Source organism: Salmo trutta, chromosome 21, assembly GCF_901001165.1.
Source record: "Salmo trutta chromosome 21, fSalTru1.1, whole genome shotgun sequence".
Lineage (NCBI taxonomy): Eukaryota > Metazoa > Chordata > Actinopteri > Salmoniformes > Salmonidae > Salmo > Salmo trutta.
In genome coordinates, this window is record NC_042977.1 from 7258802 (window position 1) to 7283595 (window position 24794).

Consider the following 24794-nt stretch of genomic DNA (forward strand, 5'->3'; position numbering starts at 1 on the left):
AATAGTTTGCAAGCCCTGCCACATCCGACGAGCATCAGAGCCGGTGTAGTACGATTCAATCTTAGTCCCGTATTGACGCTTGGCCTGTTTGATGATTCGTCGGAGGGCATAGCGGGATATCTTATATGCTTCCAGTTTAGGGTCCTGCTCCCTGAAATCTGCAGCTCTACCCTTTAGCTCAGTGTGGATGTTGCCTGTAATCCATCGTTTTTGGTTGGGGTACATTCAGCCACTGGGGGATGACTTCATTGATGCACTTATTGATGAAGCCAGTGACTGATGTGGTGTACTCCTCAATGCCATCAGAAGAATCCTGGAACATATTCCAGTCTGTGCTAGCAAAACAGTCCTGTAGCTTAGAATTTGCTTCATCTGATCACTTTCTTATTGACCGAGTCATTGGTGCTTCATGCTTTAATTGCTGCTTGTAAGCAGGAATCAGGAGGACAGTATTATGGTCAGATTTGCCAATGGAGGGCGAGGGAGAGCTTTGTATGCGTCTCTGTGTGTGGAGTAAAGATGGTCTAGAGTTTTTTTTCCCTCTGGTTGCACATTTAACATGAGTTTCCCTGGATTAAAGTCCCCGGCCACTAGGAGCGCCACCTCTGGAAGAGTGTTTTCCTGTTTGCTTATGACCGTATACAGCTCATTGAGTGCTTGCATCGGTTTGTGGTGGTATATAGACAGCTTCAAAAAATACAGATGAAAACTCTCTTGGTAAATAGTGTGGTCTACAGCTTATCATGAGATACTCTACTTCCTTAGATTTCGTGCACCAGCTGTTGTTTACAAATATACACAGACTGACACCCCTTGTCTTACCAGAGGCCGCTGTTCTATCCTGGCGAAAAAGCTTAAAACCCGCCACCTGTATGTTATTCATGTTCTTGTTCAGCCACGACTTGGTGAAACATAAGATATTACAGTTTTTAATGTCCCGTTGGTAGGATATACATGACCGTAGTTCATCTATTTTATTATCGATTGATTGTACGTTGGCTAATAGGACTGATGGTAAAGGTAGATTAACACTCTCGGCGACGGATTCTTACAAGGCACCCGGACCTTCATCCTCGATAACGCCGTCTCTTTCTCTTGCGAATGACAGGGATGAGGGCCTTGTTGGGTGTCTGATATAAATCCTTTCCGACCAGCTCGTTGAAGAAAAAGTATTCCTTCAGCACGGGGTGAGTAATCGCTGTCCTGATATATAGAAGCTATTTTCGGTCATAAGACAGTGGCTGGCAGAAACATTATGTACAAAATAAGTTACAAATAACACAAAAAACATACACAACAGCACAATTGGTTATGGGATTGTAAAACAGTAGCCATCTCCATCGGTGCAATTCTTCTTGTTTTCTAATGGCACATTCACAACTCCTATCACTTTTATTTCGTCACGTTATTTTGTTTTTTCTGATCTGATCTTTTCACCCTAATTACTATAGCGTCACTCTAAATCAAGTTCCTGGGGTACTATCATAATAGCTCACACTTACACACTCATCCTTTCTCATGCTTCCTGCTAATACATATTCACGCTCAACCCCGCTCTGCTCCTCATCATTCTCTTTTCATTCCTCTTCAACCCTCCTCTGTTTCAATTCTCTCATTTCTCAAGTAATGTAAAAGGTGTTATCTTTCACCTCAACGCTACACTGGTCTCAAGAAGTTGATTAAACGGCACGACCATTACACAGGTGCACCTTGTGCTGGGGACAATAAAAGGTCACTTTAAAATGTGCAGTTTTGTCACACAACACAATGCCACAGACGTCTCAAGTTTTGAGGGAGCTATTGACAGAGAATTAAATGTTCCTTTCTCTACCATAAGCCGCTTCCAACATCGTTTTAAAAGAATTTGATAGTACGTCCAACCAGCCTCACAACTGCAGACCACGTGTATGGTGTTGTGTGGGGAAGCGGTTTGCTGATATCAATGTTGTGAACAGAGTGCCCATGGTGGGGGTGGGGTTATGGTATGGGCAGGCATAAGCTACAGACAACAAACACAATTGCATTTTATTTACGGAAATTTGAATGCACAGAAATACCAGGAGATCCTGAGGCCCATTTATTTGAAGGTATCTGTGGCCAACAGATGCATATCTGTATTCCCAGTCCATAGATTAGAGCTTAATGATTTTATTTCAATTGACTGATCTCCTCATTTGAACTGTAATTAAGTAAAATCTTGGAAATTGTTCATATTTTTGTTCAGTATAAGTTCGGCCCAATCTATTGGCCATCCTTTCAAAAACTGTCCTTTTACCATACAGCCAGTGCCTTCAGAAAGTATTCACACCCCTAAATGTTTTCCACATTTAGATGTGTTACAACCTGAATATAAATATTTTTTTTACTGGCCTACACGCAGTATCCAATAATGTCAAAGTGGAATAATATATTTTTTTAATTGTACAAATGAATTAAAACTGAAAGCTGAAATGTCTTGAGTCAATAAGTACTCAACACCTTTGTTATGGCAAGCATAAATAAGTTCAGGAGTAAAAGTTTGCTTAACAAGTCACATAATAAGTTGCATGGACTCACTCTGTGTGCAATAATAGTGTTTAAGATTATTATGACTCTCATCTCTGTACCCCACGCATACAATGAATTACCTGTAAGGCCCCTCAGTCGAGCATTGAATTTCAAACACAGTTTCAACCACAAAGACCAGGGAGGTTTTCCAATGTCTCGCAAAGAAGGACACCTATTGGTAGAGGGGTAAAAAAAATCTGTTAAAAAGTACATGTAATATCCCTTTGAGCATGGTAATTAAACAAGTCACTACAAATATATAGGCGTTCTTCCTAACTCAGTTGGAGGAGAGGAAGGGAACCGCTCAGGGATTTCATCATGAGGCCAATGTTGACTTTAAAACAGTTAGAGTTTAATGGCTGTGATAGGAAAAAACTGAAAATGGATTGTAGTTACTCCACAATACTTTCTAGAAGAAGGCCTGTATAGAATAACAAATATTCCAAAACATGCATCCTGTTTGCAATAAGGCACTAAAGTAAAACTGCAAAAAATGTGGCAAAGCAATGGAATTTATGAATACAAAGCATTATGTTTGGGCCACTGGGTACCACTCTTCATATCTTCTAGAATGGTGGTGGCTGCATCATGTTATGGGTATGCTTGTCATCAGCAAGTATTAGGGAGTTTTTTATGATAAAAAGAAACAGAATACAGCTAAACACAGGAATAATCCTAGAGAGAAACCTGGTTCAGTCTGCTTTCCAACAGACAAATTCCTATTTTACCAATAATCTAAAACACAAGGCCAAATATACACTGGAGTTGCTTACCAAGACCACATTGAATGTTCCTCAGTGGCCTAGTTACAGTTTTGACTTAAATCAGCTTGAAAATCTATGGCAAGACTTGAAAATGTCTGTCTAGCAATGATCAACAACCAACTTGACAGAGCTTGAAGAATTTTACAAAGAATAATGTGCAAATATTGTATAATCCAGGTGTGCAAAGCTCTATGTAAATTAGGTATTTCTGTATTTAATTTTCAATAAATTTGGTAAAATTTCTAAAAACATGTTTTCACTTTGTTGTTAAGGGGTATTGTGTGTAGATGGATGAGAAAAAAATATTTAATACATTTTTAATTCAGGCTGTAACACAGCAAAATGTGGAATAAGGGGTATGAATACTTTCTGGAGGTACGGTGTGGGCATAGGTAGAAGTTGCAATTGGCGGGTGCATTTTATGCATATTCTATAATGATATTAAATAGGCTACATCTGTCGGTACAAATGTTGGAAAATGATGATGTAATTTCAATTTTTATTGCTCTACGGCAGCTAAAAAATGTGCACTACACCATGAGCGGGAGGGGGATTTGTGTGTGTGTGTGTGTGTGTGTGTGGGGGGGGGAGGGGGGGGATTGAGAGGTTAGTTAGTTAACTAGCAGCTCTACCCAATTAGCTTTCTAGCTAGCTATCTTGTAAATAAATTAAATAAAGCCATTGCCGTTGTTTTGTGAGTAGTAATTTCCAGATGGAGAAATGCCAGATTGGTCTGTAATAATTAACGTTAAATAACTGCGATCTGTGTCTACGATGAGGGTTTTTCGCTTCTTTCTCCGTGAGGTAGTAGACAGACTGAAACTGTCCTTTCTACAGTGGCCAACATGGAGTGGAAAAGCGACACAAAACCAACCAGTGGCAAAAAATATAAGACATTTGTAGTGATAAGACCATAGAGAATGAATAGAAAATGTGAGGAAATGTCACCCTGGCATATAGTCGTCACTATATTAACAACATTACGTTTATGTCATGAACATCCAAATTATCCAAACCAGAAACTAGCATTTTCATTTCACTGGGTATTCGTCTGCTCATATAAAACCACAAAGTTTGTTATACCGAATGCAGATACCGCCCCGCAAAGTAGATGGGGCTTGCCCACAAACTTGGATGATGGCGTTGTTTACTTCAAACGAACACAGTCATCTCAGAACTTCTCTAGGTAAGGTTTTGTTTCATTAATGTGTGTCATCATGCCCGTGCGGTGTCCTGTGCTAATTACAAACAACAGGGAAAATAAGTTATTTTTTTACCGTTCTACCCCAATGCTGCCAGTGATTTGCGGTTATCGAGAACGATGCTTATGGTGACAAAATATTATCAGAACGATTTTCAGACTGAACTGATGGGTAATCCATTTTGACGAAAGCTGAGAAGTGATGCTATATCACCAATATTTTCCTTCACAATAAAAATGAAGATTTTCGATTAGAGGTAACATAACGTTAGCTAGCTTGCTAACCTAGCTGGAGTAGGTAAATTAACTAGCTAACATTAGAGTCATGTATTGAACTCTGAAAGCCATCAACTAAATCATATAGCTGTCTTTTGGATACACACAACCAATCAATTTCGCCTATGCCATGGTAGTCACTGCTAGACTGGTAGTTACCTTCAGCAGAGTAAACATGTTTGTTTGTTTTTATCTTTGACTAGTGTTAGCTAACGTTAGCAAATAAGAGTAGCTTAATCTGGTAGCCATCTATTCCACCCTTGTCAAGACAACTCTGTTACTAAAATAGAATTGGCACTATAGCTAACTCACTCTCTCTTAGTGTGTTGGTAGCGATGATGAATGTTTATAAATCATCCATGGTTAATTAGTTGATTCTCAGCTGGCTAGCAATCTTGCCGCTAGCTAACAGCAAAGTGATACTATTGAAATGTCCATGTTAGGTGTGCTAAAATATCCAGTTTAAGAGAGAACAATACAATTAGTGTGGTGGTTAAATTGTGTATTTTGTTGTAGGCCGTACATAATCTGCTTCCAACCCCTAGCTCGGTACAAGGTGAAGGTAAATTGGCAACATTATTTACAATCCGACGGCTACGATAGTTCAATTTACAATAAGCATGGCATAAACATGAATTGGGTAGTGTTTGTAGGTTTTTGTTATAGGGTTACAGGTAGTTAGTCCTTCCACAGTGCCCTGCTGAAAAATACCCCAAAGCTGCAGCATTTTGAGTATACAAGGATGACGTTCAGACACACCTTGCGGTTATTAAGGAGCACAAGATTGTGTGACAGAAACCAGCAAGGACACTGAAAGGTATAAAATCAAGACTACAACAGTAATGACACAACCACCTCATTCTTCTCTCAGTAGATTCTCAAAACACAATCCTCTGCCAAGAGTTGCTATTGACATGAATGATCTGTCAAACTCAATAGGCTGGCGACGTTTACAGACCGGTCTTTGACATGAGGGAGAGGTTTTTGGTTGTGCTTCAAGACAGTAAATATATGTCACGCACTGATCTGTTTCACCCCCCACCAGGTGTCTCCCATTTTTCCCCATTATCCCTTGTGTACTTATACCTGCGGTTTCTGTTGGTCTGCTGCCAGTTTGTCATGTCTTGCCAAGTCTTACCAGCGTGTTTTCCTGTATCTCTCTTCCCGGTTTTGACCATTCTGCCTGCCCTGACCCTGCCTGCAGTTCTGTCCCTGATTGACGCTACCTTGGATTACTGACCTCTGCCTGCCCTTGACCTGCCATTTGCCTGCCCCCTGATTTGTAATAAAAATCTGAGATTCAAATTGTCTGCATCTGTGTCTTATCCTGAGTCGTGTTCGTATTGTTGTGTATGAGAACGATTGAGAGGTGCCATTTCTCCTCAATCTCCCATACACAACAATATATTGTGTAAGAACTGCCCTCCTAAGACTTTTCACACCCTATGCAGCCCCCCGGCCCAGTCAATCTGTTTACTGATCTTTCCTCTCAAAAGCAGCTCCCAATATCTCTCAATGTCCTAAACAATACACTAGCCTGTCTCTAAACACTTACTGTAGGTTCCATTCGGTTCACACCTTTACCAACTGTAAAATGTCCCTTCCACAAAAAGGGTCAAATGCTAACACCACAAACATGTCTTTCCAGCAGATGTACAGTACCAGCAAATATTGTGCAAGAGGTCCAGAGTTCCTACACCACTTCCAGCAGAATCTTATCCAGCTGGCCATACGTCGCAGACAGGACAAGACCATTCGCCACAAGGAGTCTCATCTTCCCCAGCCCACCATGCCAAACACCATTGCCAGTGTGCCGGATAAAGGACAGTGTGGCTCAGCCTAAGACCATGTAGAACACCATAAATATGGATATTTTCTATCAATATTCAAAATTTGACTGCATTAATGGGTTCGCCAAAGATATTTATATACGGTGCATTCGGAAAGTATTCAGACCCTTGACTTTATCCACATTTTGTTACGTTACAGCCTTATTCTAAAATGGGAAAAATATTTTTTTTTTACTCGTCAATCTATACTCAGTACCCCATAATGAGAAAGCGAAAACAGGTTTAGACATTTAACACATTTTCCAAATAAAAAAACATACCTTATTTACATACGTAAGTATTCAGATCCTTTGCTAGAAGACTCGAAATTGAGCTAAAGTGCATCTTGTTTCCATTGATCATCCTTGATGTTTCTACAACCTGCTTTTGCTTTCTCGTAATGGGGTATTGTGTGTAGATTGAGGACATTTTATTTTTTAATCCATTTTAGAATAAGGCTGTAAAATGTGGAAAAAGTCAAGGGGTCTGAATACTTAAATACAGATTGGTGAGTGCTGCATGGTTGTCCTTCTGGAAGGTTCTCCCATCTCCACAGAGGAACTCTGAAGCTCTGTCAGAGTGAGCATAGGGTTCTTGGTCACCTCCCTGACCAAGGACCTTCTCCCCCGAATGCTCAGTAAAGCTGGGGAATCAGCTCTAGGAAGACTCTTGGTGGTTCCAAACTTCTTCCATTTAAGAATGATGGAGGCAACTGTGTTCTTGGGGACCTTCAATGCTGCAGAAATGGTTAGTTACCCTTCCCCACATCTGTGCCTCAACACAAACCTGTCTGTGAGCTCTACGGACAATTCCTTCGACCTCATGGCTTGGTTTTTGCTCTGACATGCACTGTCAACTGTGGGACCTTATATAGACAGGTGTGTACCTTTCCAAATCATGTCCAATCAATTGAATTTACTACAGGTGGACTCCAATCAAGTTGTAGAAACATCTCAAGGATGATCAATGTAAACAGGATGCATTTTTGTTTTCTATTTTTAATACATTTGCAAAATTTTCAAAGAACCTGTTTTCACTTTGTCATTATGGGTTATTGTGTTTAGATTGATGAGGGAAAAAAGTATGTAATCAATTTTAGAATAAGGCTGTAACATAACATAATGTGCACAGACATTACATTTAGAACAATATTTAGCCTAATAGAAAGAAATATGGCATATCCCTCAACTTTTTCATAGTGACCAGACTGTACAAATGTACGTAGGCAGACAGTATCTAGCTACATCCATATCTATCAGGGATGCTTAGACAAATATTTTTGTAGTAAAACCAGCTTATCAGTTTCAGAGATTTACAACAGTAAATTGTTGTATTATTGTTTCTCCTCACTGTTAGTAAACTTAGCTAGCTAGTTTACCAGATAGCCAATAACTGTTACTTACATCTGTTTATAATATTATTTTGCATCATGCCTAGAATTTTGTGAGTTTGAAAGGCATCCACTGTCATAATCATAACTAATGTCAAGCCTCATCAATTATGTTACTGTAAAAAAGGCCATGCCTGTGCACGTGACTTTCCCTACAGTCTCATTGGAGTGAGTTCTTCCCCTCAGGGGTCTATTACCGCCTCTTGGTTTCAGCCAATCTGTGTGCCCGAATGGACATTTGGACTCTGGCTCCTCCCACACTACCTCAGAGGTTATTGTCTTCAGCCAATTATGACACAAAGTTTGGCTGGGGACCATGTTTTCCGTGTGTTTTCTAGAAGTGTTTGTATGTGCATCTGCAACGTAAATTGGGCCACTCAGGAACGTTTCTTTTCATCATAAATAACTCCCTAGTCGTTGCCGATAATAGGCATACCCATAACATGATGCAGATGAGTGGTACTCAGAATGTGTTGTGTTGGATTTGACCCACATTTTTTGCAGTTTTACTTTTGTGCCTTATTGCAAACAGGATGGAATAGTTGTTATTCTGTACAGGCTTTCTTCTTTTGGAAGTATTGTGGAGTAACTACAATGTTGTTGATCCATCCTAATTTTTTCTCCTATCACAGTTATTAAACTCTGTATCACAAAAAACCTGAACTCATCATGAGGGGCCGCAGTTGATCGCGGGTCTGCTTACCCACACCATTCTGCTGGCGGAGTATACACACACCATTCCAACACAGAATAGCTGCTTTTTAACATATTTCATTACAATTATTTGGAAGGAAAACTATTTCACTCATATTGTAATTAATTATAGGTCATGTTTCATAGAAATCTGGAAACACTGGACAATTACTTTAAGCAAATTTTTATTGGAACTCCTGTTAGCCTTAGCATCATTACATACATTCCCTCCCAGGATATTTCAAGCCAGGGATCTGAAAAACAAGCACGCGCCAACAAGGGGCCCTGGGCCATCTTCAGGGCCAAGAGATGGCACTCCTCTGAGGCCTGCTTGCCAAATCACTCCAATCGTCCTCCTTGGCATCTTACGAGGGGTTATCAGCGAGCACTCGAGTCTCTTGCCATTGAAGCCTGTGGAATGTTTGCTGCTCGCCTTGTTTATGGTCAGACATGGCCCTGCAACTGCAGCTCAATGTCACTCACAAGCATCCAGCCAACCAGCTTTGTGGCAGGGCTAGTTTGTCTGCCAGGGAGTGTCCCTCTCTGGGGTTGCATTCCCTGCTGGTGTTGGCTCCACAGTAGCCACTTTGTGTCCAAGACAGCCTGCTGGACTTTTTGCGTCATTTTGCACATTTTCTGCCTTTTTCTCCCGTCATAAATTTAAAAGCATTGGATTTGGAGTAAGCGTTGACTGGAGGAAGTTTCAACAATTGTGAAATCCATGACGGGAAGGGTGCAAGTGCACGCTTGGACGTTCGGGACATTGCCTTTGACTTTTAATGTCGAAATCTTCTTTCTTACCTTGAAATAACTCCATGAATGATTTATCACCTCAATGAAATGTTTGAGTATAGTAGTTTGTCCTGTTAGCATTTTCCTAACATTAGCACCTAATTAGTTTCCATTCATTTGTGTCGGTACTCTACAAACATACCAAAAACTCTTAGCACATACACTACCAGTCAAAAGTTTTAGAACACCTACTCATTCAAGGGTTTTTCTTTATTTTTACTATTTTCTACATTATAGAATAATAGTGAAGACATCAAAACTATGACTTATAAGAAGGCACACCTGTTAATTGAAATGCATTCCAGGTGATTACCTCATGAAGCTGGTTGAGAGAATGCCAAGAGTTTGCAAAGCTGTCATCAAAGCTAAGGGTGACTATTTGAAGAATCTCAAATATAAAATATATTTTGATTTGTTTAACACTTTTTTGGTTACTACATTATTTCATATGTGTTATTTCATAGTTTTTTTTTATGTCTTCACTATTATTCTACAATGTAGAAAATAGTAAAATAAAGAAAAACCCTTGAATGAGTAGATGTTCTAAAACGTTTGACTGGTAGTGTACGTCAATCAAACTTATTTAAGGAACTATATCAATCCGGCCACTGTAGGTCCTATAGATTACTTCAAGGAAGGGAGGAGGGACGGATGTGTTTTCAGAGTGTACAATCAGAGCCCTTGTCTCATCCAGATGCTTTCTACAAACATCGTGCCATAGCTGTGAAGTTCTCCCCAGGAGCTGGACATGTTCACACATGCAGCACATGGAACAGGAAACGCATCATTGCAGTCACTTCCTTAGAATCCAACGCAGCCAGCTAATATATGATTGCCATTTTCTATGTGTCTACCCCAAAGTACAGAACTGTGAATGGTGCTAGTTGTCCTAGGTAATGGACTAAAACACATGCTAAATAAAGAATCTCCATTGAAATAGCATTTCAAACCTTTACTTGGCATAATCTGTGTCTTGGAAATCGGCTTTATGAGTACAGATCCTTCGAATAAATGTTCCTAAAGGTTTAATGAGATGGCCATATTAGGATCTTAGAACATTATACTATAATGAAATTGGAAGTTGCGTAGTAGGTAAGGATATTGAAAGAGAACGTACAACCAATAAAGGGATACTGCAAGATTCTGGCAAGCCGTTTTTTACTTACCCGGAGTCAGAAGAACTCATGGATATAATTTGTTTGTCTGCGTGCAGTATGAAGGAGGTTTAGCGGTACTAGTGTTAGCGTAATGACTGGAAGTCTACAAGTACGGTAGCATACGCTTAATTGCCAGAATCTCACAGTATCCCTTTAAAATGAAATGCTAAAGAATTCGGAGGTTTCCATAACTGCATTAAAATGCATTATACCTGGACGCTTTAAGTAAAGTGTTACCGATAACTGAAACAAAACACGACAGAAATAGTATAACGCATTGTGTTTAATGATGAAGCAAAATAATTGCTGCCAAATAAATTATATAAAAAAATATCCACAAGCAACAGTTCTGATTTGTACAACAAAGCAAAATAAGCCTTATTTTCAGTAAATCAAGAGTTTGTAAAGTTGTCTAAATGTGTTGTTTCAGTGTCTTCTCTTTTGCCATTGGAAGGATAACACGCCAAATTCAAACACATTCACTGATCTTTGTATGTTTGTCATTTAGGACATATGTAATGTTATAAATATCATCATATATGTCATATATTTGGAACACCACTGCTCTCCAATTTCAGTTTGAAAGAAGTGTTGAACAAAAGAAGCAGGAAAAAAGTCATAACAATTGATTTAACCATTGGAAGACATTTTCAGACTCTTTGAAGTGTTAGTTTCATAATTTTCATAGATTGGTCAAAGTGGTTTATTTTTCTTTGTCATCACCAGTTGTTAGGAAGATTAATCAAGATGCTTTAGTAGAGAATGTCCTTCTAGTAAATTAATCATATTGAAAGCTAATGGTGCTCCTATCTTTGGCGTTACTTTGATTGAGAGACTGTCCGTAGCTATAGTATGTGCTGTTTATGTGTTAAATTTGTCTTGTGTATTGTCTTCTCTTTAAAAAAATTGTTTTTTAAATGTAACCTTTATTTAACTACACAAGTCAGTTCAGAACAAATTCTTATTTACAATGACAGCCTACCAAGGAACAGCAGGTTAACTGCCTTGTTCAGGGGCAGAACGACAGACTTTTACCTTGTCAGCTCAGAGATTCGATCCAGCAACCTTTCAGTTATTGGCCCAACGCTCTAACCACTAGGCTACCTGCAGTATCTCTTCACGCAGGCCCAAATGCCAGTTACCGTCAATGTGATCAAGCTGGCAAGAATGTTGGTATAGTGCAAATTTCAACATTCATTATTTTTATGTACAAAGACAAAGTAGTTCAGAAATGAATAATAATAATAATAAACCTTGTTAATAATTATATTAGTGTTTGGCTCCAGTAGCTGGTCAAACCTATGTCTTTCAAGTATCTCTCAACAATAGCAATACAAACATTTGAAACACAGACACACATTTGGAGAAAAAAAGTATAAAAAAGTCTACTTTGTATACAATTAAGAAACAAAATACATATAAAGAAACATTAACAAAAATACAACACATATACAACACATCGTAATACTTCATCCGTTGCATAGTTTTTTTTCTTCAGGGAACTGTTCCATTTTCATTGCAGTGCAGAGAAGCAGGAATCACATTGCGCATAAACAGTGATAAGTAGTCCCAATCTTAGTCTCCATTTAACAAAAATATATGATGTATCTCTTTTTTTATCTGAAAGTGCCACATAGACTATTCCGATTTAACGATACCCTGTCAGATAATAAGACAAAACAGACAGATCAGTCATTGAACTCCCCAAAAATGTATTGTCCATCATACCAGTTATATTATGTCCATCATACCAATGGTGCCTTCTTATTATGGATGAGTCTTTACTGCTCTGTACTGTCTCCTACGAGCAGCCGCACTCGTCTACGATCATGTTCTGGATGTCCTTCTTGATGATCTTCTGCTCCTCGTTGTAGTAGAGCATGGACATGGCGCGTAGTCGCGTGGGCACACAGCATGACTTGATGTTCTGGAAAGGCGCGTAGCCCCGCATGCGGTAGTGGTTGATGACAGTGGAGTGAAAGGACAGCGAGGAACCAGTGATGCTGGCTACATGGCTGGGGCAGTCACCCTCGCAGTAGTTGGCGTGGTAGCCCGAGGGCGCGATGATCCAGTCGTTCCAGCCGATGTCCTTGAAGTTGACATAGAACTGCCTCTTGCAGCACATGTGCATCTTGTCGTCGCACTCAAGGCCTCGTTTGGCACGGCGGTGAGCGTGTTCCTCCTTGCCAGGCCGCAGTACGACCATGAGGAACGGCCGGTGGGACTGTTCCCGCTCCCATCCCGGTTGCTCATCCTCAGTGGGGACCAAGATGGGTTTGGCACCCACCTCGGTGCACAGTGGGCAGGAGACTCGCAGGTCCAGGACTCTGCCACCGGCATCCAGCAGGGACTGGATGCTGCGTGGCACGGGGAGAGTATGCCAGCCGCTGCGCCGTGTGTCCACCATCTTCTCCGACACCAACTCCTCCTCCTCACCCTGGGTCTCGGTGAAGGTGGAGGCAGAGCCTGGAGCTTTCAGCTTCTGCCGGCGGCGCTGCAGAAGCTGGATGTTCACTTTTCCCTTGCCTCGCCCTTTCCCCTTGGCCAGCTTCAGGAAGAGCCACACGTTGGCCTGCTCCACCACCGAGAGCTCGCTGCCCTCCTTGGAAATGTCAAAGGTCATGGCAGATGGAGAGTTGCCTAGAGCAGGAAAGGGAATAGGGCATTTAGTCATCACAATGAGAGCAATGCTTCAAATGTTCACAGTCATTTTGGTTAGGCAACACATGCATGTTTTTGGGGCTCTGCAAAAAAAGTATGTCGAAAAAAGGCTGTACAGAAATGCTGACTGGAGCTGTTCCCCTTTCTGTCCAATAATGTAATTTCATAAAAATATTTCTGTCCTTTTAGGGCACCCCTTTTGGCTTAAGAGCAACACCAGAGGTAAAAGCTGTATAGCCTCTTTAAATCAATTCAAATGCTAACTCTGTGTATTAAATAGAGCTTTGGGCTAAAGGAGAGATACACTATATGACCAAAAAAAAGGTATGTGGACACCTGCTCATCAAACATCTCAATCCAAAATCATAGGCATTAATATGGAGTTGGTCCCCCCTTTGCTGCTATAACAGCCTCCACTCATTCCACTAGATGTTGGAACATTGCTGCGGGAACTTGCTTCCATTTAGCCACAAGAGCATTAGTGAGTTTGGGCACTGATGTTTGGTGATTAGGCCTGGTCGCAGTCAGCGTTCCAATTCATCCCAAAAGGTGTTTGATGGGGTTTAGGCCAGGGCTGTGTGCAGGCCAGAGTTCTTCCACACCGATCTCCACAAACCATTTCTGCATGGAACTCACTTTGTGCACAGGAAACAGGAAAGGGCCTTCCCCAAACTGTTGCCACAAAGTTGGAAGCACAAAATTGTCTACAATGACATTGTAAATCAAATCAAATCATATTTTATTGGTCACATACACGTGATTATCAGATGTTATTGCGGGTGTAGCGAAATGCTTGTGCTTCTAGCTCAGTCAGTGCAGTAATATCTAACAAGTAACATCTAACAATTTAGACAACACATACCCAATATACACAAATCTAAGTAGGAATGAATTAAGACTATATACATACAGTGAGGGAAAAAAGTATTTGATTCCCTGCTGATTTTGTACGGTTGTCCACTGACAAATAAATAATCAGTCTATAATTTTAATGGTAGATTTATTTGAACAGTGAGAGACAGAATAACAACAACAAAAAATCCAGAAAAACGCATGTCAAAAATGTTATAAATTGATTTGCATTTTAATGAGGGAAATAAGTATTTGACCCCCTCTCAATCAGAAAGATTTCTGGCTCCCAGGTGTCTTTTATACAGGTAATGAGGTGAGATTAGGAGCACGCTCTTAAAGGGAGTGCTCCTAATCTCAGTTTGTTATCTGTATAAAAAACACCTGTCCACAGAAGCAATCAATCAATCAGATTCCAAACTCTCCACCATGGCCAAGACCAAAGAGCTCTCCAAGGATGTCAGGGACAAGATTGTAGACCTACACAAGGCTGGAATGGGCTACAAGACCATCGCCAAGCAGCTTGGTGAGAAGGTGACAACAGTTGGTGCGATTATTCGCAAATGGAAGAAACACAAAAAAACTGTCAATCTCCCTCGGCCTGGGGCTCCATGCAAGATCTCACCTCGTAGAGTTACAATGATCATGAGAATGGTGAGGAATCAGCCCAGAACTACACGGGAGGATCTTGTCAATGATCTCAAGGCAGCTGGGACCATAGTCACCGAGAAAACAATTGGTAACACACTACGCCGTGAAGGACTGAAATCCTACAGCGCCCGCAAGGTCCCCCTGCTCAAGAAAGCGGATATACATGCCCGTCTGAAGTTTGCCAATGAACATCTGAATGATTCAGAGGACAACTGGGAAAAAGTGTTGTGGTCAGATGAGACCAAAATGGAGCTATTTGGCATCAACTCAACTCACCGTGTTTGGAGGAGGAGAAATGCTGCCTATGACCCCAAGAACACCATCCCCGCCGTCAAACATGGAGGTGGAAACATTATGCTTTGGGGGTGTTTTTCTGCTAAGGGGACAGGACAACTTCACTGTATCAAAGGGACGATAGACGGGGCCATGTACCGTCAAATCTTGGGTGAGAACCTCCTTCCCTCAGCCAGGGCATTGAAAATGGGTCGTGGATGAGTATTCCAGCATGACAATGACCCAAAAGACACGGCCAAAGGCAACAAAGGAGTGGCTCAAGAAGAAGCACTTTAAGGTCCTGGAGTGGCCTAGCCAGTCTCCAGACCTTAATCCCATAGAAAATCTGTGGAGGGAGCTAAAGGTTCGAGTTACGAAACGTCAGCCTCAAAACCTTAATGACTTGGAGAAGATCTGCAAAGAGGAGTGGGACAAAATCCCTCCTGAGATGTGTGCAAACCTGGTGGCCAACTACAAGAAACGTCTGACCTCTGCGATTGCCAACAAGGGTTTTGCCACCAAGTACTAAGTCATGTTTTGCAGAGGGGTCAAATACTTATTTCCCTCATTAAAATGCAAATCATTTTATAACATTTTGACATGCATTTTTCTGGATTTTTGTTGTTGTTATTCTGTCTCTCACTGTTCAAATAAACCTACCATTAAAATTATAGACTGATAATTTCTTTGTCAGTGGGCAAACGTACAAAATCAGCAGGAGATCAAATACTTTTTCCCCTCACTGTATGGACGAGCGATGTCAGAGCAGAATGGACTAAGATACAGTAGAATAGTATAGAATACAGTATATACATATGAAATGAGTAATGCAAGATATCTAAACATTATTAAGTGAATGAGATACCGTAGAATAGTATAGAAAACAGTATATACATATGAGATGAGTAATGCCAGATATGTAAACATTATTAAAGTGACTAGTGTTCCATTCCTTAAAGTGACCAGTGATTTCTAGTCTATGCCTGTAGGCAGCAGCCCCGAATGTGCTAGTGATGGCTGTTTAACAGTCTGATAGCCTTGAGATAGAAGCTGTTTTTCAGCCTCTCGGTCCCAGCTTTGATGCACCTGTAATGACCTCGTCTTCTGGCTGATAGTGGGTTGAACAGGCAGTGGCTCGGGTGGTTGATGTCCTTGATGATCTTTTTGGCCTTCCTGTGACATCAGGTGCTGTAGGTGTCCTGGAGGGCGGGTAGTTTGCCCCCGGTAATGAGTTGGACAGACTGCACCACCTGCAACCACAAGGCTCTCCAGAGGGTGGTGCAGTCTGCCCAACTCATTACTGGGGGCAAACTACCCGTACCAGGCGGTGTTGCCGTACAAGGCGGTGATACAGCCTGACAGGATGCTTTCAATTGCGGATCTGTAAAAGTTTGTGAGGGTTTTAGGCGACAAGCCAAAGTTGCCGTACCAGGCGATGATACAGCCTGACAGGATGCTTTCAATTGCGCATCTGTAAAAGTTTGTGAGGGTTTTAGGCGACAAGCCAAATTTATTTAGCCTCCTGAGGTTGAAGAGGCTCTGTTGCTCCGTCTGTGTGGGTGGTCCATTTCAATTTGTCAGTGATGTGTACACCAAAGAACTTGAAGCTTTCCACCTTCTCCACTGCGGTCCCGTCGATGTTAATAGAGGGGTGCACCCTCTACTGTTTTCTGAAGTCCACGATCATCTCCTTTGTTTTGTTGACGTTGTATGCTTTAGCGTTAAGGTTTCTCTTCACTGGAACTAAGGTGCCTAGCCAGAACCATGAAAAACAGCCCCAGACATTATATGTATTGGGGCAGGTAGTGTTCTCCTGGCATCCGCCAAACCCAGATTCGTCCGTCGGACTGCCAGATGGTGAAGCGTGATTCATCCCTCCAGAGAATAGGTTTCCACTGCTCCAGAGTCTAATGGCGGCGATCTTTACACCACTCCAGTCAACGCTTGGCATTGCGCATGGTGATGTTAGGCTTGTATGTGACTGCTCGGCCATAGAAACCCATTTCGTGAAGCTCCCGACTAATCGTTTTTTGTCGTTTTTTTTTTTGGGGGGGGGGGGGGGGTTGGATCTTGTGCAATGTTGGTTCCAGAGGCAGTTTGGAACTCGGTAGTGAGTGTTGCAACCGAGGACAGATTATTTTTATGCGCTTCAGCACTCGATGGTCCCATTCTGTGAGCTTGTGTGGCCTACCACTTTGTGGCTGAGCTGTTGTTGCTCCAATACATTTCCACTTCCCAATAACAGCACTTACAGTTGAATGGGGCAGCTCTAGTAGGGCAGAAATTTGACTAATTGACTTGTTGTAAAGGTGGAATCCTATGACGGTGCCACGGTGAAAGTCACTGAGCTCCTCTTTAAGGTCATTCTAATGCCAATGTTTGTCTATGGAGATTGCATGGCTGTGTGCTCGATTTTATAAACCAGTCAGCAACGGGCATGGCTGAAATAGCCAAAACCACTAGGGGTGAAGGGGTGTCCACATACTTTTGTATATATAGTGTATTATGCATGCTATTGACAGTGGACAGTCCATTCTATCCAAACTCCATACTCTGTACAAGACTGTATTTGTTCAAGGTCTGTCATGTCTGATTAGGTGGGCTCGGATGTATCTTCCCCAGTCACTTTGGCATCTGTTTACTTTGGAAAGCAATGGGCTATGGGAGGGTCGTTGTGAGCCTGGTTACACTTTATAATAACCTCCTAGTTACTTTCATGAATAAACTGTAGGTTTGGGTCCTGGAGATGCAGTGATTGGACATGTGTACGGTGTCCATATTAGGACAGCCTCATGGACACCAATTGGACGTAATTATTGTCTGATATGGCTATTGTTCACGCTTAAATGCTTAAAAAATATATTATAATAAATGTTATACAAACTTATGAATTTCATGTTTATATTGCTTAGAATAAATGTTTTCAAATAAAATACTAATGTACTCATCCTTATTCATGAAAGCTCTTGTAAAGTGATATTTCTAAAACAGATCCCCCTTTAATCTCATACTCTCAAACAAACTTGAGTTAATCAGAGCGTGTAGGACATTCTAACCCACAACACAAACTGTCTTCTTTAATCTCTCTGAGTCCTGCAGGATTGAGAGGGCCTTTGTGGGTTGTTCACACGCCACAGTCCTGGGTCATGTCCAGTAGGGAGAACATTTTTTGATAGGAAGAGGTAACTACCTGAACTTGTCCAATAAGAAACACTTGTTTCGGCCTACATTTTAAAATGGACCCAGGAGTGGTGGCCTATCTACAGAGAGCTACTGAGAAGTTTCTCTCCACTGTCACCACGCTGCAATTGAGACAAAGGTCAACCGTGTGCAACCCGTCACGTAACAACACACATCCCAACACACATCCCCATATGCCAGCCCATCTCACATTGCACACCTATTCTAAGGAAAGAGGCACAACTCAGACACTTCATTCAGGATAAAGTGGAGTTAGCCTGCCCAGGAGCAGGTTAGAGCTGAAGGATTTCTTGCCATAGAAATGTACCTGCATGGGTAAAAAGGTGAGCCACCTTGGTGTCAACGGTTATCCCAAGTTGAACTCAGAATTTACCAAAGTTAGCTCGCTAACTCTATCCCACGAAGAAGTATACCCCTCAGATCATGACATGAAATAACAACAGATAAATAATCTTTAGGTGACCACAACAATGGATACTTTGTCCTGGACTAAATTCAATTGTGCCCATGTATAGAATTCCTCCATTTCATCTCACTAAATTAAAGTTCAACCCTCTCCTGTAGCACTTCCAGTGTCCAGTATAAGATAGCACTTCAAAAATGCGCATGAGGATCTGCACAGCAAAAGTGGTTAATCATCTGTAATGTTATAACTATTAGTGTTCAATACTTTTAACACACACAGTGTTATTTTAACACTCCAGTTTTAAAACACGTTTTAAAAATGTACACTCAAAAATGTCTATAGCTACCCAGCTAGCACGTTTGGTTCCTTGAAAGTTGTGGAAACGTTTGATTTTGGTTTCACATTGGTTCTAGGAACAAAGCCATATGTTTCCTGACCAGTAAAGCTGAATGTGTTCTAGGACCATTTGAGGAATTTTCCTGCATAGCTGGTGCTCAGCGGTGTCCTGGGAAACGCACCAAATTTATCACGGACAAATAGGACAACTACTTTAGCTAACCAAACAAAGCACAGTCACCACCAAAACAGTCAGGGTTGTACATTTTTGGGGGGTGCTTTTGGGGGCTTTTGTACTGAAAAGGGAGCAACTCATATCTCATATGGATATGGATATGCATGTACAGTAAAACCAAACAACACGACATTTATTCATACTTTTTCGACAACAGAAATCCCTCCCTCCCTAGCAAGGCTCTCTATCTCTTTTTCCTTTTACTTGTAATGAATGAATCAATAAACAAAACAGGGAGAATAGAATAGCTTGAAAGCTAAGCGCCTCTAAATATATTTGGCTAGATAGCGCAGCAGATAAAAAAAGAAAAGCATCTTCATCTTCCAAGATATCTCAGTCGGCGAGGAAAGACCATCGCCACTACAGGAATGTCATTAACGATGTGTTATTGGTTCCTGACTATTCATTCAGAGAAGACAGTAGTGCTGATTGCTGTGAGAGGTGGCAGGCGCCTCTCTCTCTCCCTCTCTCTCTCTCTGTCCCCTCCCTTCTCACTATTTTGGTCCTCTCCCTCTTTCTCTCTTGGTCCCCCCTCTTTTTCTCTTTCTCTTTATTCTTTCTCTTTTTCTCCCTCTCTATCCTCTCTCTCTCTCCCCCATCCCCATATCCACTTATAGCCTCCACAGTAATTATTTGGCCCCATATTTGGATGAATGAAGTGATTATGTACGGTTAGGAACCCCGTAGGTATGTCGGTCGGGCCCTTCGCCCACCCCCCCGCCGCCGCATCTTTAATGCCCCCCTAATTTCACCGGCACTTTTTTATCCAAGGTTCATACAAAAGGGTGGTTATTTAAAGCACCAAGCCATTATGCACGTTTATGTAAGCAAACAAGCAGGAGAAGAATGCGCTTTGTCACACGCTGGTTGCGCCGCTCTGCTGCCATACACAATGGCCAGCCCGCAATCAGGAGAGCCTCCAGAATCAGAGCATCCCCCTCGTTGCGGTGGTGTGCAGCGCATGAGAGCACGCTGTTGCACGTGGAGGGAATACATGTTGTAGTTCCGATGCATTGTATTAAAACTTTCCTATTGTTGTTTTCGCATCGTTGCCTGATCTCATCTCTGATTCATCCACTTCACACCTGCATATGAAAATTCCCAACTATAGATGTGAACGTGGTTGACGTATCTCAATCAAGTGGTTGACCCGCTGTTGTAAAATTCTGAAAACCGAGGCCTAAAATGCAAAAACGTGTCTACTTTCAGTTCTTACGCGCTGAACACAGATACAATAGGACACAGTTGTACTGTGAAGTTTTCTGTATCGATACATAGTGCCACAAGACTTCACCAACCAAACGCTGGGTATAAATTAAACTGGGTTAGGTCCCATTCAGAGCCTGATCTTGTGGTAGCGTTGGTAGGATGGCAGTAGCTTTAAGGCCGATTGGCCCCAACTGCCAGACAATTGATTCCCTGCAAACTCCCTGCCTAGGAATTCCCACAGCCAACAGCCTAGGTTTTTTTATACACACAATTACCAGGTGATTCAATCAAGCAGTATGCGGTACATTGGTTAATAGACTAATAACAAATAAAGTTCCAAACCTCTGCCGATAACAGATCGTTTTCAGTTTCCCCTCCCAACTCAGAGCACTCCAAGCTAAATTCTTGCATGATAATTTTTTTTTAGCAAAAGTAATTTTAATGGAAATCTATTACAGTAAGGTACTTAATTGTAACCCAGAAATGATTTGATATTGATATTTTTAAAAAGGGCTGCATTGGGCCTTTAACCTGTTGGGGTGTAGGGGGCAGTATTTTCACGGCCGGATGAAAAACGTACCCAATTTAAACAGGTTACTACTCTGGCCCAGAAACTAGAATATGCATATAATTTGTAGATATGGATAGAAAACACTCTGAAGTTTCTAAAACTGTTTGAATGGTGTCTGTGAGTATAACATAACTCATATGGCAGGCAAAAACCTGAGAAAAATCCAAGCAGGAAGTGGAAAGTCTGAGAATTGTAGTTCTCCTTTTGATTCTCTATCGAAACTACAGTGTCTGTGGGGTGACGTTGCACTTCGTAAGGCTTCTATTGGCTGTCAACAGCCTTCAGAAAGTGGTTTGAGCATTTTCCTGTCACTGGGCAGATAATTGGAGTTCAGTTACTGAGTGGACTGCCTGGCAACAAAGGGCTTGGATATGCTCGGTCGCGCGAGCGCGCCGTTCCTTCTTTTTCTTCTTGAATGAATATGCTATTGTCCAGTTGGAATATTATCGCAATTTTATGTTAAAAATACCATAAACATTTGACATGTTTCTAAGTACGGTAATGGAACATTTTGACTTTTCATCTCTGGTACTATGCCTTTGGATAGTGACCTGAACGCACAAACAAAACGGAGGTATTTGGACATGAATATGGATTATTTCGAACAAAAAAAACATTTCTTGTGGAAGTAGCAGTCCTGGGATTGCATTCTGACGAAGATCAGCAAAGGTAAGACAATATTTCTAATACTAATTCTGAGTTTAGGTTGCCCCGAAGTTGGCGGGTGTCTGTATAGCTCGCTGTGATGGCTGAGCTATGTACTCAGAATATTGAAAAATGTGCTTTCGCCGTAAAGCTATTTTAAAATCTGACACAGCGGTTGCATCCAGGAGTAGTCTATCTATAATTCTTTAAAAATTGTTATATATTTTGTCAACATTTATGATGAGTATTTTTGTAAATTGATGTGCACATTCACCGGACGTTTTGGTGGGAATACATTTTCTGAACATCACGCGCCAATGTAAAATACTGTTTTTGGATATAAATATGAACTTTATCGAACAAAACATACATGTATTGTGTAACATAATGTCCGAGGAGTGTCATCTGATGAAGATCGTCAAAGCTTAGTGCTTCATTTAGCTGTGTTTTGGGTTTTATTGACACATGTCCTTGCTTGGAAAATGGCTGTGTGATTATTTTTGTCTATGTACTCTCCTAACATAATCTAATGTTTTGCTTTCGCTGTAAAGACTTTTGAAATCGGACAATGTGGTTACATCAAGGAGAAGTGTATCTTTAAAATGGTGTAAAATAGTTGTATGTTTGAGAAAGTTGAATTATGACATTTTGTTGTTTTTGAATTTGCCGCCCTGATATTTCAGCGTCCCACATAGCCCATAGAAGTTAACGCTTACCCTAACCATAGCCCTAACCTCAACCCTTGCCACAATCCTTGTTTTAACCCTAACCCTAGCCTTAGCAAGCAGTTGCTTATCAACAGATTGTTTGCTGATGGATTGACCATCTGTAGATTATCTATATGGAACTATACAAATAAAGTGTGACCCAAGTCACTACCACGTTTAAATCGGCAAGACCAACAAAGTGTGACCGAATTCGCTACCCTGTTTATATTGACAAGACCTACAGCGGAGAAATGTATATGATTTTCCTGGATATGGCTATGGAGAAATGAATTGTTACCATTGATGTGCCCGAACACATACACACTAACTCCAAGAGAGGAGGATGAGGAACAGGCAGATGCATGCACACACTAATACTCATGGTTATTGACACACTCACTAACATACAGGTTATTGAGCATTTGAGAGAATATTAATTTAGTCATGAATTATAGTCCATCTTGAACTACATTTATACACATCTAGCATGTCACATAATTTACAATTCCTTGTTCTTAAATCTCATACCAACATTTCATGTAACCTTTATTTAACCCGGCTAAGACCAAATTCTTATTTCCAATGATGACCTGGCAAATATATTTTTCAAAATCCTTAAGTGCTCTCTAGTAGCTGAGTACACACTGAAATCGTTGGAGTCAAAAGCCGCATTCGACACTCGCTTAAGCGTGGGGAACTCGTGCTAGCTAAGGATGCCAAGGCACGTGGGTAGTGGGTGCGCATAACCCCCGAACAAAGAAATTGCAAAGGGACGTCAATAGTTTAATCTAAGCCGTGTTGACTACAAGTTCGAAGAGAAAGCCTTAAGCACCACAGACACACGTCAATATTGAAACAGACCCATTGAAATGCTCAGTCTGATCATGAAGATACTAATGTAAATATATTTACATACACAGCTCTGATTGGTCGATAGGATCGTCTAGACTCTAGAGCCTACCCAGCTTAGACCTTCAAAGTAGGAGGATGCATATGCAAATAAAAGATGACTGGTCATTGGTCAGAATAATCAGATCAGATTCCATCTCATCTAAACAGGCTGAAATTCCAGGAGTTTTTTTTAAGGCTCTTAAACTAAAAGGGTATTATCATAATTTTCACAACTTCAGAGTGTTATTTCAACCTCATAGTGTGAAAATATAATTTAAAAATATTTAACATTTTTGGGACTGCACTGCCCTTTTAAACAACTGTTTCCACTGGTTTACCTGTTATTTATCAGGAAATAATTATGTGATAACAGTGAGTACTTTCAGGTACTATTACAAAGGATTAATGGTGCCGAGTGGTGCTTCTTTAAATGAGTCAAACAAATCAAGAAAGTAATTGATGATATTACTGTAACTGCTAACCACACAAACACAGAGGCACACAAAATCGCTGACTCACCTGGCTCGGCAAAGGTGATGATCTCGGAGGGCGGCTCGGGCAGCGCCGCCCACTCACCGCCAGCGCCCCCCGGTCCCTCCTCCTGGATCTCCACCCTGCCGTCCTCACCCACACGGCCCACGTGTAGTTTCTTGATGGCGTTGAGTAGGGCAGCGCGCGGCACCGGGTGCGTGACGTTGGGCCGTGCATTCAGGTGGAGCATGTTGAGGATGTGCCGCTTCACCGCTTCCACCATGTCCGTCTGGCCCGAAGTCTGAGCCAAAGCCAAAGACACAGATTCAGATGCTGATTCAAATCCAGGAGGGACCGGGTCATAACCCCTCCTCATCTGGGCCAGCACACAGGACGGACAGTGGGTCACCTGGGTCTCCTCCACCAGCCCCTGCTCTGGCATGGCCACATCCACCACTGCCAGTGGTCCAGCCAAAGTAGGGGAGCCACATCCTGTCTGAAGCCTGGCGAGAAGCAACGCCAGCACCCCGGCCAACGCGGCTAACGAGGGCATCCTGTGCCACAGAACGCCGACTCACACACGTGCACACACTCCTTGGAGAAGGGTGAGTAGAGGACAGCGGCACCCGTGGCGAGGGTGACGAAAGAGAAGCAGCACACCGGACAGCTCTCCTCACCTTATCTCTCCCGATTCACAAGGTGTTGATGGGGTTTCACCGACACCAACAAAGCACTTGTGTGGGAGACAGAAATAACAAGTTTGAGGAAAGTACAATCCTTCTCTGAGAGAGGTGATGCTATCTTCAAAAAGTTGGATGTTGGAAAGTAGAGATTTGAGACCAGGCAATGCCCTTGTATTACTCCTATGGGGTAAAGCACTTTACCATCATTACTTGGTCCTCACAAACTAGGTCTTTGCTCCAGTCCTCATAAACCACTTCTCCTGTCAATTCCAGAAAAGCAAGCTGTCGGCTTTGTAAAACCCTTCCTCTTATTTTGTCCAGTTGGTAAAATAAGGTTTACTGTCTAAAAACAGAAT

At 41.6% G+C, this 24794-nt stretch overlaps 1 protein-coding gene and 1 long non-coding RNA gene across 2 annotated transcripts; one reads left to right on the forward strand and one right to left on the reverse strand.

Annotated features, from left to right (window-relative positions):
* The first annotated feature begins 3897 nt into the window (after positions 1 to 3897).
* On the forward strand, positions 3898 to 6790 carry LOC115156585 (uncharacterized). The gene is made up of 2 exons (XR_003868290.1): positions 3898 to 4497; positions 6440 to 6790. It is a non-coding gene; the product is annotated as an uncharacterized LOC115156585 (long non-coding RNA).
* A 4902-nt stretch (positions 6791 to 11692) lies between these two features.
* On the reverse strand, positions 11693 to 24568 carry LOC115156586 (inhibin beta A chain-like). The gene is made up of 2 exons (XM_029704059.1): positions 23804 to 24568; positions 11693 to 13289 (listed from the first exon to the last, which is right to left on the reverse strand). The coding sequence occupies exons 1-2, from the start codon at positions 24306 to 24308 to the stop codon at positions 12451 to 12453; spliced, it is 1344 nt and encodes a 447-aa protein (XP_029559919.1). The 5' UTR covers positions 24309 to 24568; the 3' UTR covers positions 11693 to 12450.
* Between the last annotated feature and the right edge of the window lie 226 nt (positions 24569 to 24794).

What these genes read in the sequence shown, in the direction of transcription:
- LOC115156586 (XM_029704059.1), bottom strand. Translation starts at nt 24,308, where the DNA reads ATGCCCTCGTTAGCCGCGTTGGCCGGGGTGCTGGCGTTGCTTCTCGCC. An exon ending in CATCACCTTTGCCGAGCCAG is followed by an intron (nt 13,290 to 23,803) that starts GTGAGTCAGCGA and finishes TTCCTGCTCTAG; the next exon opens with GCAACTCTCCATCTGCCATG.